This window comes from Mustela nigripes, chromosome 9 (assembly GCF_022355385.1).
Source record: "Mustela nigripes isolate SB6536 chromosome 9, MUSNIG.SB6536, whole genome shotgun sequence".
In the NCBI taxonomy this organism is placed as follows: Eukaryota; Metazoa; Chordata; class Mammalia; order Carnivora; family Mustelidae; genus Mustela; species Mustela nigripes.
This window is the reverse complement of record NC_081565.1, coordinates 75,003-89,053: the sequence shown is the minus strand read 5'-3', so window position 1 is coordinate 89,053 and position 14,051 is coordinate 75,003. Positions and strand designations below refer to the sequence as shown.

General features: G+C 48.9%; 1 protein-coding gene across 1 annotated transcript in view; it reads left to right on the top strand.

Moving 5' to 3' along the window:
• Positions 1–14,051, top strand: part of CACNA1B (calcium voltage-gated channel subunit alpha1 B) — a gene marked incomplete at its 3' end in the record, with an annotated part of 179,569 nt that overhangs the window by 91,627 nt on the left and 73,891 nt on the right. The window contains exons 20-21 of the mRNA XM_059412121.1: positions 2,153–2,932; positions 3,996–4,213. Coding sequence (XP_059268104.1) covers positions 2,153–2,932; positions 3,996–4,213 — 998 coding nt within the window. The remainder of the gene's footprint in view (positions 1–2,152; positions 2,933–3,995; positions 4,214–14,051) is intronic.

Here is a 14,051-nt window from a genome sequence, read left to right as displayed (position 1 = left end):
AGTTTGGCTGGTCTCTGGGAGAGAAGGAGCTGCAGCTAGGGTCGGGGAGAGCAGGGCCGTGTTATCAGGAGCCTATCCTGAGCTCCCAGCCTGCACACTCTCCCCACTGTCTTCATCACCTGTCTGTTCTGGCAGAGAGCTGGCCCCAGGTCTTAGGCTGCACCCAGCCCTCACCCTGAGGACCATGTGGCGCTGCCTCCCAGCCTGCGTCAGGTGGCCAGGCTGGCTGTCGGCCCTCGTGGGCGCCTGTCACCCATCTCATGTGGTTCAGCATTGTTCACAGTTGGGTCCTTTATTTTGGTGCCAGGCTGGGACGGGTAGGTCCCCTGGGCTCTAGGTTGAAGTCCAAGGAATGGAAACAGAAGGTGAGAGGGTCTGTTGCAAGGTGTCCCTGGGAGCAGGGAAGGACAGTTTTGATGGCTCAGAGGAGGCAGGCCAGGACCTGGTGAGGCAGTTGATGGTGTTGGTTAGCAGATGGCCAGAGAGGCCACACTTGTCCCCCATGCACTGCCCTGCCTGCCCAGCATAGGGGCTCCCAGGTGAGGGCCCAACATTGTGCTCTTTGGCTTCCATTCTTGTGAGGCAGTGCCCTGGACATGGCTCCCTGCATTGGAGCCTGGACTTCCCCTCCAAAGGGGCTGGATCTGGCATCACACACTTTGTGCAGGCGAGCCGCAGGCACTGGGCTGTCCCTCGCCCGGCTGCCTCTGGCTTTTGCAGGTCAGCATGGCGCTCAGTAGCATAGGGCCCTGATGCTGGTGGCCTGTCCAGCCTGGGCCCTGGTCTGGGGCCCCTCAGGCTGTGACTCTGTGCTGTCAGTGCAGTCAGGGGTCTGGCCAAGGCTTCACTTCTTTAGAGACCTTTTTTCTGTCTTTGCACGCGTCTGACCCTGGCTCCGTCAGTGACTTGGCTAGAGGGCCCTCTATGAGTCTAGGCTCAGTGTCGTCATCTGTGAAGTAGGGAGGTTGCAGTGAGGGTTGGAGGCAGTGGGCCACTGCAGTTCACAGCACAGTGTGGCTCTGAACAACTACCATCACAGTAGGTCCAGAAATCTCCAGAGGCTGAAGGATGAGACTCTGGCCTCAGACGAGGTTCCTGCTTGGCCAGGGTGGGACTGGGGTCGCCTACTTTGGAGGCCTTATTCAGCACAGATTCCAGAATGCAAAGGGTTTCTCATGTACCCTGGGCTGGGGAGACCGACATGAGACTATGTGGATGAGGCTGTGGGGTGGTCAAACCTTGACGGCCTGTGCAGGGATAGCTGAGCCTGGAGTACAGGCCACGCCTGGTGCTGGAGGGCTTCTCTGCCCTGGTGGAAGGAAGGGGCTCTCTGTGGAGCCTGGAGAGTGGAGGGTATTGAGGACCACAGGAGGGAGCATCTCTAGCCCCAGACCTAACTGCTGGGCTCCTGGGAGGAAGTGGTCACTGAGCCGAGTGGCAGGTGCCTGGATAGTGCTGCCCACCTTAGGGAGCAGTCCCAGCTTATCCTTTGGCCCTGAGAGGGGGCCACTGCCCCCGGCCCCTTGCTCCCTGGGCTATGTCTACCCCGATCCTGGGCACGTGCCTCTTCTCAGGGCCTCTCACAGACACCCCCGTCTCCTGGCCAGTGGCTGTTTTTCCAGAAATGGAGGTGGAGAAGCCCCTTCCCGGGCAGCTCTGCTCTATGCTGAAGCAAGGCCACGCCCCAGGGTGGCTGCAGGGGGCTCCCTGCCTCCTGCCTCTTCCTCAGTCCTGCCCCATTTGGACTCTTCCCCCCCTCCTCTCCCTGTTGGCCTTCCTAGCCAGCAGCCCACCTGCCCTGGAAGCCTGTCTGCCACCTCCTGCTGGTGCCTGTCATTCCCACTGCCCTGCATCCCTTGGCCAAGGGCCCCTGTACAGCTGCTCCAGGGTGGCCTTGAGCCCCCCACTGCCCACCCGCAGGCTGGTGCTCTCACAGTCGGTGGGGTCATGATGGGGTGGGGGCAAGGCCGAATTCTGGGCCCCCTGGGTGTCCCTTACTTGTTCTGCACCGGTTGCCGGGGGTCTCCAGGGCTCCTGCCCCCCCCCCCGCCCTGCCCCCCGCCATCCCTCCATCACTGCGTCCATCCGTGGCTTCCCGGGCGAGGCAGAGCGTGGGCGGGCGCGGCCCTCACCGCCGATCTCCCCGCAGCAGGCCGCAGAACTCGGCCAAGGCGCGCTCGGTGTGGGAGCAGCGGGCCAGTCAGCTGCGGCTGCAGAACCTGAGGGCCAGCTGCGAGGCGCTGTACAGCGAGATGGACCCCGAGGAGCGGCTGCGCTACGCCACCACGCGCCACCTGCGGCCCGACATGAAGACGCACCTGGACCGGCCGCTCGTGGTGGAGCTGGGCCGCGACGGGCCGCGGGTCCCAGCCGGGGGCAAGGCCCGGCCCGAGGGCGCGGAGGCCGCGGAGGGCGCCGACCCGCCGCCGCGTAGGCACCACCGGCACCGCGACAAGGCGGCGGCCTCGGCCCCGGCGGCGGCGGTGGAGCAGGAGCGGACGGACGTCCCGAAGGCCGACGGCGGGGAGCCCGGGGCCCGGGAGGAGCAGCCACGGCCGCACCGCAGCCGCAGCAAGGAGGCTCGGAGCGAGCGCGGCCGCGGCCCGGGCCCCGAGGGCGGCCGGCGCCACCACCGGCGGGGCTCCCCGGAGGAGGCGGCCGAGCGCGAGCCCCGGCGCCACCGCGCGCACCGGCACGCGCCCGACCAGGGCAAGGACGGCGGCGGGGCCAAGGGCGAGCGGCGAGCGCGCCACCGCGGCGGCCCCCGGGCCGGACCCCGAGAGGCGGGGAGCGGGGAGGAGCCGGCGCGGAGGCACCGGGCCCGGCACAAGGCGCTGCCCTCGCAGGAGGACGCGGAGAAGGAGGCGGCGGAGAAGGAGGGCGAAGGCGAGGAGCGAGACAAGGAGAAGGAGCTGCGGAACCACCAGCCCAAGTGAGGAAGCGCGCGTGCCCATGGTGGACCCAGCCGCTGGCCGGGGAGGAGGCCAGGCTGGGGCTGCAGAGCTTCGGATGGTGGACCCAGCGGCTGGCCGGGGAGGGGGCCGGGCTGGGGCTGCAGAGCTACGGATGGTGGACCCAGCCGCTGGCCGAGGAGGGGGCCGGGGTCAGGGTCCACAGGGTTGGGGGTGCAGAGCTGCCTAGTGGCCCCTGTTGCACCTGGTCCCCCTGCCCTCTGTCTCCATCGCTTGTGGTGGTGACAATCCTGCCTTGATGGGGTGTCGTGTAGAATGCTTAAAACTGGTGGGGGGGGGGCAGGCAGGGTATGCTCAGCGAGTGTCAGCTATTAGTCCAAGGCACCCAGGCGCGAGAGAGGGCATGGGGAAAGTTGTTGGGACTAGTTTGGGACATGTTGGCGTGGGAAGAGCATAGTAGCCCCGGGGAAAAGAAAAACGTGGGGAGAGCCCGAGGGAGGCCTAAGGAGGCCACTAGGCCAAATGGTAGAAGGGAATAGGGCCAGGCTGGGTGGCCATGACACAGAGGGCCTCCTTCCCTTCCACAGCAGCCTTGTCCAGCCTGCTTCTGGCTGGGCCAGGATCTGCCTCTGAAGCAAGCTGGGGTAACAGGAGCCCCCCGGGCTAAGGCCAGTAGTCTGCAAGAACTCCTGCAGCTGGAGGTGACCATCCGGGGTCAGCCCAGTCTGGGCACCGTCTCTGTGCAGAGCCCTGTGCTGGGCCTCTTGGTCTGGTGGTGTCCTAGGCTCTTGGTGGAGTAGCTGAGGGAAACCCTCCTACCGGCTTCTTCATGCTGCAGACAGTTCCCTTTCTATACACACTGTGATGCCAGCCGTGCCTAGTCTTGTGCCAGCGACGGAAAGGAGAATCAGCCCTAAAAACATAGAAACGTACAAAGTGATAAAAACCAGAGGAAATGCCAGAGTAGCAGAGGAAGCAGTCAGGGCTTTACTTGGTCGGCACGGGGGCACATGGAGCTGGGTTTTGCACACTGAGTAGCAGTTGGGGGCTGCATCGGACTCTGACGTGCATTCTTGGTTGCAGGGAGCCACACTGTGACCTGGAGGCCAGTGGACCAGTGGGTGTGGGCCCTGTGCACGCCTTGCCCAGCACTTGTCTGCAGAAGGTAGAGGAACAGCCAGAGGATGCAGATAATCAGCGGAATGTCACACGGATGGGCAGTCAACCCTCGGACTTGAGTGCCACTGTGCACATCCCGGTGACACTGACCGGCCCTCCTGGGGAGACCACGGCTGTTCCCAGTGAGTATCTCCCATCTGAGTGGGGCAGGGCCCACCTTGTGCAGGCCCTGTTGGCTCTCCGCCAGTCCCCTCCATGACAGCTGCTTGGGGATGGAGCCTGCCTGTGTGAACTGTCTCACCAGCTGGAGAGAAGGTCCTCTGTGCTCGGCGTCCGTGCCTTGCTGTCTTTGTTTTCCAGTGGCCCCGAGGAGCGCTATTACTATTTCATGTCACTTACGTGACCAGCTAAGCACCAGTCAAGTGTTAGTGCTGGGGGACAGCAGGAGGGAGTGGGACCAGCAGGAAGTCCTGTGGGACTTATAAGTCTCATCAGGAAGACAGACCCTAGGATGGTCATGACTCTTCCTAGTTATGTGAAAGCTGCTACGCACCTTGGCCCCAAACCTGATGGGGGCTGACAACTAGCCAGTGGTCTTCCCGTGACTTATGTGCTTTGTGACTCCTGCTCTGAGGTCCCCACAGGCCTTGGCCTGAGCTCTTCTTCCCCCTCCTCCCTCCCACACTCCTGATTGAGCAGCTGCTCCCTGCCCAGCCATGTGCAGGCACTGAGGGCAAGAGGCTCTTTGTGTCTGCAGGTCACTCTGTCTAGTAGGGACAGAGAGACCTGGAGGGGTCAGATACAGTCCCCTCACACTGTGTATAGCAGGTGCACAGATGGCTTGTGAGCACAAAGATCGAGCATCCTGGGGGTAGTTGGAGAGGGCCAGGCCGTGGAAGCTGAGCTCACATGCAAGGTGTGATTAAGTTTAGTCTTGAGAAGACCAGGTGCCATGCAATGCCGGCCCATGTTTGCAGATGTGTCCACACACACTCAGGCACGTGCACACACCCCTCACCTCTTGGGCAGATGCTCTCTTCTGGGGCCTGGGAACCAGTGTACCATGCCAGGAGTAGCTGGAGCAGCCCGCTCTGGCTGCTTTGGCTTCCCCCTGCCCTTCGCTTCCTTGGGAGAGAACTTTCCCTGGCCCACTCTCTGGTTTCAGCTCTCAGAGATACTAGTGTGTCTGTGTTCCCAGACTCTTGGTCTGCTTCTCTCTGGCTTAAGCTTGAGGATGAGTCCAGGGTTCCCACCTGGCTTTTGTCCATGAGTCAGGTGCAGCCCCTCCTCCCCAACTCCTGGCAACCACTGATCTTTTTACCGCTTCTGTAGTTCTGCCTTTTCCAGAATGTCATGTAGTTGGAATCATACAGTGTACAGCCTTTTCAGATTGGGTTCTTGTGCTTACAATGTGCATGGAGGGTTCCGCCATGTGTTCTCATGGCTTGCTAGCCCATTTCTCTCTAGCGGTGAAGAGTAATCCATTGTCTGGCCATTCCACAGTTGATCCATGCACCTGCTGAAGGACATCTTGGTTGCTTCCAAATTTTGGTAATTATGCATAAAGCTGTTATAAGCATCTATGTTCAGGATTTTGTATGGACATACGCTTTCAGCTCATTTAAATGGGCAAACAGCTAAGAGCATGACTGTTGGATTGTAAGGTAAGGTTGTGTTTAGTTTTGTAAAGAGCTGGTAGTCTAAGCAAGTGGCTGTACCGTTTGGCATTCCCGCCAGCAGTGAGTGAGAACTGTTCCTCCAGGTCCTCTCCAGCATCCCGTGCTGTCAGTGTTTTGTGTTTTTGCCATTCTGATAAGTATGTAAGGTACTTCCTTGTTCTGTTTGCAGTTCCTTAATGACACGTGATGTTGAGCATCTTTTCATTTGTGTATTTGCCATCTGTATGTCTTATTTGGTGAGATAACTGTTCATACCTTTTGCTGACTTTTTAATTTTCTTATTTGAAAGAAAATTTGAGACTTAATTTTTTGAAGAGTAGTTTAAGGTTCAAAACAAAACAAAGAGGAAGGTTCAAAACAATGACTCTGCGCCCCCACACAAACATAGCCTCCCCCATTATCCACATTCCCCGACAGATGCTGCATCTGTTACCAGGGATGAACCTCCACGGACACATCGTAATCACCGGATGTCTGTGCTTTACCTTCGGGCTCACTCTTGGGGTTGCCCCTTCCATGGGTTTAGACAAAGGTACAGTGACATTTCGCCGTCACTGTAATATGACACAGAGTATTTGCCCTGCCCTAATAATTCTCTGTGCTCTGCCTCTTCATCCCTCCCCCTCCCCAACTTTAACAACCACTTGATGTCTTTACTGACCATGGTTTTGCCTTATTCAGAATGCAGTATATTTAGAATCATATAGTACGTAGCCTTTTTAGACTGGATTCTTGCACTTACCAATATATATTTAAGGTTCTTCCATGTCTTTTCATGTCTTGAAAGCTCCTTTCTTTTTGGCATTGAGTAATATTTCCATTGTCTGGGTGTTCCACAGTTTACCCATTCATCTACTGAAGAACATCTTGGTCGCTTCTAAATTTTGGCAATTGTGTATAAAGCTGTTAAAAACATCTGTGTGCAAGATTTTGTGTGAACTTGATTTCAGCTTCTTTGGGTGAATACCAAGGAGAGTAAGTGGCTCGATCATACGGCAAGAGTGTGTTCAGTTTTGTGAGAAACCACTGAACTGTCCGTGCCATTCTGCATTTTACCACTAGTAACGTACAAGCGCTCCCATTACTCCACATCCTTGCCAGCATTTGGTATGGTCAGTGTTCCAGATTTTGGCCATTCTCTAAGTGTGTAGTGGCACCAAATTGTTTTAATCTGCATTTCCCTAATGATGGGTGATGTGGTACATTGCTTTTATATACTTATTTGCAATCTGCATTATCTTTTTGGTTAAGATCTTTGGCATGTTTTTAAAATTAGGTTGTTTTCTTGTTTTCTATTTTTTAGAGTTCTTTGTAAATTTTAGATAACGCTTTTTTTCTTATCAGCTGTGTTTTTTGCAGCTTTTCCCCTCCCGTTTGTGGCTCATCTAATTGTTCTCTTGACGTTGTCTCTCACAGAGCAGAATTTATTAACTTCAGTCCAGCTGATCCATTATGTCTTTCGTGGCTTACGTGCTTGGTGGTGTATCTAAAAGGTTATCATAAACAAGGTCATCTAGGTTTTCTCCAATGTCATCCCCTAGGGGTTTCACGGTTCTGCATTTCACATTTAGTCCTATGAGCCATTTTGACCTAACTTTTGTGAAGGGTATAATGTCTGTGTCTGCGTTCACTCCCACATACGGACATCCCGGGTTGTAGCTCCAGCTGTTGAAGAGATGGCCTTTGTCCCACTGATTACCTGTGCTTCTTTATCTTGACGATCAGGTGGCTCTGCTTCCAGAGTCTATTTCTGAGCTCTCGACTCCGTTCTGTTGTCCTGTGTCAGTTCTGTCACCGAGATGGCACTGTCTTGACCACTGTAACTTTGGAGGGAGTCTTAAAGTTGGGTGCTATTGGTCCTCTTTGTTCTTCTCCTTCTATGTTGAAATGTTGGCTGTTCTGGGTCTGTTGCTTCCCCGTATAAACTTTAGAATAGTTTTGCTGATATCCATAAAATAACTTGATGAGATTTTGAGTGGGATTGCATTGAAACTACAGGGCAAGTTGGGAAGAACTGGCACCTTGGCAGTATTGACTCTTCCTGATCACAAACAAGGGACATTTCTGTCTTTACTTAGTTCTGTGATTTCATTCGAAAGTTTCAGTTTTCCGTATGTAGGTCTTGTACATATTTTGTTAGATTTATACCTAAGAATTTCATTTTGGGGGGAGCTAATATAAATGATACCATGCTTTTAATTCCAAATTGCATTTATTCATTGTTGATAAATAGGAAGGCAATTGACTTTTGTGTATTAACCTTGTATCTTGCAGTCTTGCTAAAATCACTTTTAAAAAAAAGATTTTATTTATATATTTGACAGAGATCACAAGCAGACAGAGAGGCAGGCAGAGAAAGCAGCAGGGGGTGGGAAGCAGACTCCCTGCTGAGCAGAGAGCCCAACGTGGGGCTCGATCCCAGGACCTGATCAAGACCTGAGCCAAAGGCAGAGGCTTAACCCACTGAGCCACCCAGGCACCCTGTTAAAATCACATTTAGTGCCAGGAGTTTTTTTGTTGATTCTTTTGGATTTTCTATATAGATATCACATTATCTGTGAAAAAAAGACAGTTTTATGTCTTCCTTCCCAATCTGTATATGTTTTATTTCCTTTTCTTGCCTTATTACTTTAGCAAGGACATCCAACATGATGTTGAAAGGAGTGGTGAGAGGTGACATCCTTGCCTTGTAGACCTGATCTTAGTGGGAAACTTCAAATTTCTCATCATTAAGCAGGAGGTGAGCTGTCGGTTTTTTAAAGATAGACTTTATTTACCAAGTTGAGAAAGTTACCCTCTATTCCTAGTTTTCTGAGAGTTTTTGTGATTGATGGGTGTTAGATTTTGTCAAATGCTTTTTGCATCTATTGATAGGATCAAGTGACTTTTCTTTTTTAGTCTGTTGATATGATCATTCAATGATTTTCAAATGTTGGAAGAGCCTTGAATACCTCGGACAGATCTCACTTGGTTATAGTATATAATTCTTTTTATACTTTCTGGGATTTGATTTGCTAGTATTTTGTTAAGAATTTTTGCATATGTTCATGAAAGATATTGGTGTATACTTTTCTTTTCTTGTAATGCCTTGTCTGGTTTTGTTACTAGGGTAATGCTGACCTCATAAAATGAGTTAGGAAGTACTCCCTTTGCTTTTGTCCTTTGAAAGAGTTTGTTGACAACTGGGATCATCTTTTCCTTAAAGTTGGGTAGAATTCTCAGTGAACCCATCCGGGCCCAATGCTTTCTGTTTCGGAAGGTAGTTAAGTTATGAATTAATCTCTTTAATAGATAGAACTCTATTTACATTGTCTAGTTCTTCTCGTGTGAGTTTTGGCATATTTGTCCTTCCAAGGACTTGGCCCATTTCATGTAGGTTATCGAATTTGTGGGCATAGAGGTGTTCATAGTGTTCTTTTATTATCCTTTTCATGTTCGTGAGATCAATATTGATGTCCCCCCTTTCATTTCTTCTATTAGTAATTTGTGTTTTCCCTCTTTTTCCTTAGTTAGCCTAACCGATTTTAATCTAAATTTAATGATCTTTTCAAAGAATCAGTTGCATTGGTTTTGTTGATATTCTTTCTTTATTTTATGTTTTCAATTTCAGTGATTTATGCTCTTTTTTTTTGATTTTTTAAAAAAAATTATTTAGTTTTTGCGAGAGAGAAGGATGGCGGTGGGGGAGAGGGAGGGAGAGAATCTCTTTTTTTTTTTTTTTTTAGCATTTATTTATTTGACAGACAGAGATCACACGCAGGCAGAGAGGCAGGCGGAGAGGGGGAGTAAGCAGGCTCCCCGCTGAGGAGAGAGACTGATGCGGGGCTGGATCCCAGCATCCCGGGATCATGACCTGAGCTGAAGGTAGAGGCTTTAACCCACTGAACCACCCAGGCGCCCCAGGAGGGAGACAATCTTAAGCAGGCTTTACACCCAGCTTGCACGACCTGTAGCTCCATCTCCTGACCCTGAGATCATGACCTGGGCCGAAATCAAGAGTCAGACGCTTAACCAGCTGAGCCACTCAAGTGCCCCTCTGCTCTAATTCTTATTAATGTCTTTTCTTTTGCTTACTTATAATGTTTTGTTTGTTCATTTGTTTCCTACAGTGGGAGCTTAGATTACTGATTTTAAGTCTTTCTTTTCAGATGTATGCTTTCAGTGCTATACATTTCCTTGTAAGCACTGCTTTTGCTGCATCCAGCAAACTGATAAGTTTCATTTTCATAGTTAAAAATATTTTTACATTTCTCTTGAGATTCCTCTTTGACCCATGTATTACTTAGTGTGTTATTTAATTTCTGCATATTTCGGGATTTTCCAGTTATCTTTATCTTATGATTTCTAGTTTAATTCCATTGTAGTATGAGAACAGACATTTTTGCCCACTTTTTAATTGGGTTGTTTATTTTCTAACTGTTGAGTTTTAAGATTCCTTTCTACGTTTTGGATACCAGTGTTTTATCAGATAAGTGGTTTGCAAATAATTTCCGCCTGTTTGTGGCTTGTCCTTTCATTCTTTTAATGTCTCCTGTTTCTGATTATTACTGGTGTAAGGGTTAATTTGGTTTCTGTCATGGCTTCTGCTAGGGGCAGAAATCTAGGCTATTGACTTTTTTATGGCAATTTTGTACCCTATTTCTTTTCTGAACCCTCAAATTGGGTATTAGTTTTAGCATCGACTCTTTGATTTTTTTTTCCCCAAGTGTATTTTCAAGTGTGTTATTTAATTTCTACAAATACAAATACAGTGCTAACTATTCCTTTCCAGTCTCGAACTTCTCAAGATCCTTTGCTTTTTTTTTTTTTTAAGATTTTATTTATTTATTTGACAGAGAGAGATCACAAGTAGGCAGAGAGGCAGGCAGAGAGAGAGGAGGAACAGGTTTCCTGCTGAGCAGAGAGCCCGATGTGGGGCTTGATCCCAGGACCCTGAGATCATGACCTGAGCCGAAGGCAGAGGCTTAACCCACTGACCCAACAGAGGCCTTTTTTTTTTTTTTTTAATTTTAAAGTTTTTTTTTGCATGATTGCACTGGCTAATATGCTATCAGGTAACAGTAACAGTGGAGTTAGTGGGTATCCTTACCTTGTTTCTGCCTGTATGAAATTAGATTCTGGTTTTAGGCTTGAGAGGGGTGTGTGTGTGTATGTCTGTTTAAGTAAAATCAAGGTGCAGTACCCATTAATTCCTATTTCAATAAGTGTTTGTCTGGAGTAGATGTTAAATTTTATTGAAGGCCTTTTCAGCACCCTAGACATCATATATTTTCCCTCTTAAATATGGGGATTTATAGTAATGAACTTTTTGCTATTGAACTGTCTTTGAGATCTTAGAATAAATCCTACTTTGTCAACATTTTTTTAAAAGATTTCATTTATCTATTTGACAGACAGAGATCAGAAGTAGACAGAGAGGCAGGCAGAGAGAGAGAGAGGGAAGCAGGCTCCCCGCTGAGCAAGAGCCCGATGTGGGGCTTGATCCCAGGACCCCGAGACCATGACCTGAGCGGAAAGCAGAGGCTTAACCACTGAGCCACCCAGGTGCCCCTGTTAATATTTTTTTTAAAGATTTTTGTTTTTAAGTAATCTTTACATCCAATGTGGGGCTCGAACTCATATCTCCAAGATGAAGAGTCACATGTTCTACTGACTGAGCTAGCTAGCTGCCCCAGTTAGCATATTTTTTACAGTGATGTTACAGTCTGTTATTATTTTATGTAGGATTTTTGGGTTGACCCAAATTCCAGACCGAATTTCAACATGGGCACCTTCCCTGCCCCCCATCCCTTCACCCAGTACCAAGCAATTCTCAGACACCAGTAGGGTGTCCCAGATTCAACTCACTTCTGATACTGCTGACCAGTAGAAAGCATCGGGTTCCACAGCTTAAGGGTTCAGAAGACTTCCCTAGAAGTCCTAGAAGACTTCCCCCAACACTCCACTTCGGGCACCCCAGGCTGTCACCTCTGCTTCTGACCTATCAGTTACAGATTGGGCTTCCGACTCCTCTTTAAGTTCTTTGGGTTGCTCACGTTTGCCAGTTTGTTAAAGGCTGTGATGCATGGTAAGAATCAAGAACGAGGTGAAGAGATACGTGGGGTGTGGGCTGGGAAGTGGGTCTGGAGCTTCCCTGCCCTCTGTTGGCACGCCACTCTTCCCAGTCTCCACCTGCTCACCAGCCCCGAGGCTCCCTGAACCCAGTCTTTGGGTTTTTATGGAGGCTTTGTTGCGGTCCTGATTTACTAAGTCATTGGCCATTGGCTGGTTCCTCCTCCAGCCTCTATTCCCTCCCTGGAAGTCGAGGTTGCGGCTGAGTGTCTCAACCCTCTAGCCACGTGGCTCCTTCTCTGGCCAACCTGCTCCCACCCTTGGGTGGAGTCCCGAAGTCATCCTTCAGGATACCTGTGTCACCTTTCGGGCTCTGAAGCGTTCTCAAGAACTATGGATGAAGGCCAAATGTCTGAGAAATATATTGTGGTCATCTGAGTGACCAAACATGTATTTTTTATATCATTATATTGCACATTTTGTTTTATTTATTATTTTTAAAATCTAAATTCAATTAATGAACATATAATGTATTATTGGTTTACAGGTATAGAGGGCAGTGATTCATCAATCATATAATCACGCATTTTATTTATTTATTTATTTTTATTATTTTAAAAAAATTTTTCAAATTTTTAAATTAACATATAATGTATTATTAGTCCCAGCGGTACAGGTCTATGAATCGCCAGGTTTACACACTTCACAGCACTCACCATAGCACATACCTTCCTAATTGCATATTTTAAAGTGAGAAGTGTTCTTAGCTTTCTTATCCTATGTTCAAGTATCATATGGTTTAGATATGAATGCTGATATTTAATTTCATTAATCCACTACTGAATATTGAATGTTGTTATGTTGCCATTTCCTATTATTTTAAATGGGAAAATTATAATGTACTATAAAAATTTTAATGTATTAAAGTTGGTTGTACTCAAAATCCCCAATTAATTTTTGAAAACAGAACTGTGCTGCCTGAGTGGCTCATTCGGTTAAGTGTCTGACTCTTGATTTCGGCTCAGGTCATGATCTCGGGGTCGTGAGATCAAGCCCCATGTTGGGCTGTATGGTCAGCGTGAAATCTGCTGGAGATTCTCTCCCTCTGCCTCTCCCTCTGCTTGGGCTTTCTCTCTCTCTCAAAATAAATAAATAAATCTTAACGAATACAGCTCAAGGACAGGTAAATAGTGTAAAGTAAAAACTGTCCCGTTAGGACACAGAATGCCCACCGCATTTTCCCTGATCACCACAGCTAAACTAGTTGTTCACGGGCAGTTGCTGTGCACACCTTCATAGCAGCTTCTGCGCTTTTCAGAAACATCCACGCATAATTCTAATCGTCAACCAGCTGAACTCGGAATCTTGGCTGAGAGTTTTTCCCATGTTCTTTGGGTTACAGATGTTATATTGCAGGGTGCCTGAGTAGCTCAGTGGATCAAGCAGCGGAGTCCTGATTTCTGCTCAGGACACCATCCCCGAGTCCTGGGGTGGGGCCCTGGGTCCGGCTCCACACTCGGCAGGGGTCTGCTTCCTTTCTCTCTGCCTCTCCTCCTGTGCTCTTCTCTCTCTCTCACATGAATAAATCAATCCTTAAAAAATGTTATATTGGGTTTGGGGGAAGTATACATTTTTCCTACGTAAATGTCAGCCAGAAGAACCCCAGCAACATTGCAGTGCGGGATGCATGTTCTGAAGTGCGCGTGTCAGCAGACTGAGGGCCCTCGACAGGGCTGGTTTACCCAAGGTGTTCTCTGTATGCTGTGCCTCTTGCGGAGTCCCAGAAAGCATTAGAATGTTTCCTTCGTTTTCTTTTCTGGGATAGTGAAGTAGCATTAGGATTGCTTGGTCTCTAAAGATTTGGTAGAATTCTCTTGTGAAATCATCTAGGTCCGGTTTCTTTGGGAAGGATAATTCTTTGATAATTTTTCTTTTCTGTCTGGATATTGTCTGTTTAAACTTCTTATCTCTTGTCTCCTGAGATCTGTTTGGCAGATACAATTTCCTGGTCATTCAATCTAGGTTTTCCAATTTATGTATGTATAGTTAGACAAAGAAGAGGTGTAAGTTTTTAAAAAAATTTCCTCTGTTTTACCCCCTTAATCATTTTTTATCCTGTGTATTTTATGTTTCCTCCTTTTTTTTCTTGATTAGATTAGTGATTTATATATTCTGTAGGTTTTCATGAAGAGAACCAACATTTTATTTTATTGATAGTTCTACTGTGATTTTGATTTTTAACCTGTGACTTCCCAATTTTGTCTTTATTATTTCCCTCTTACCTTTTTGT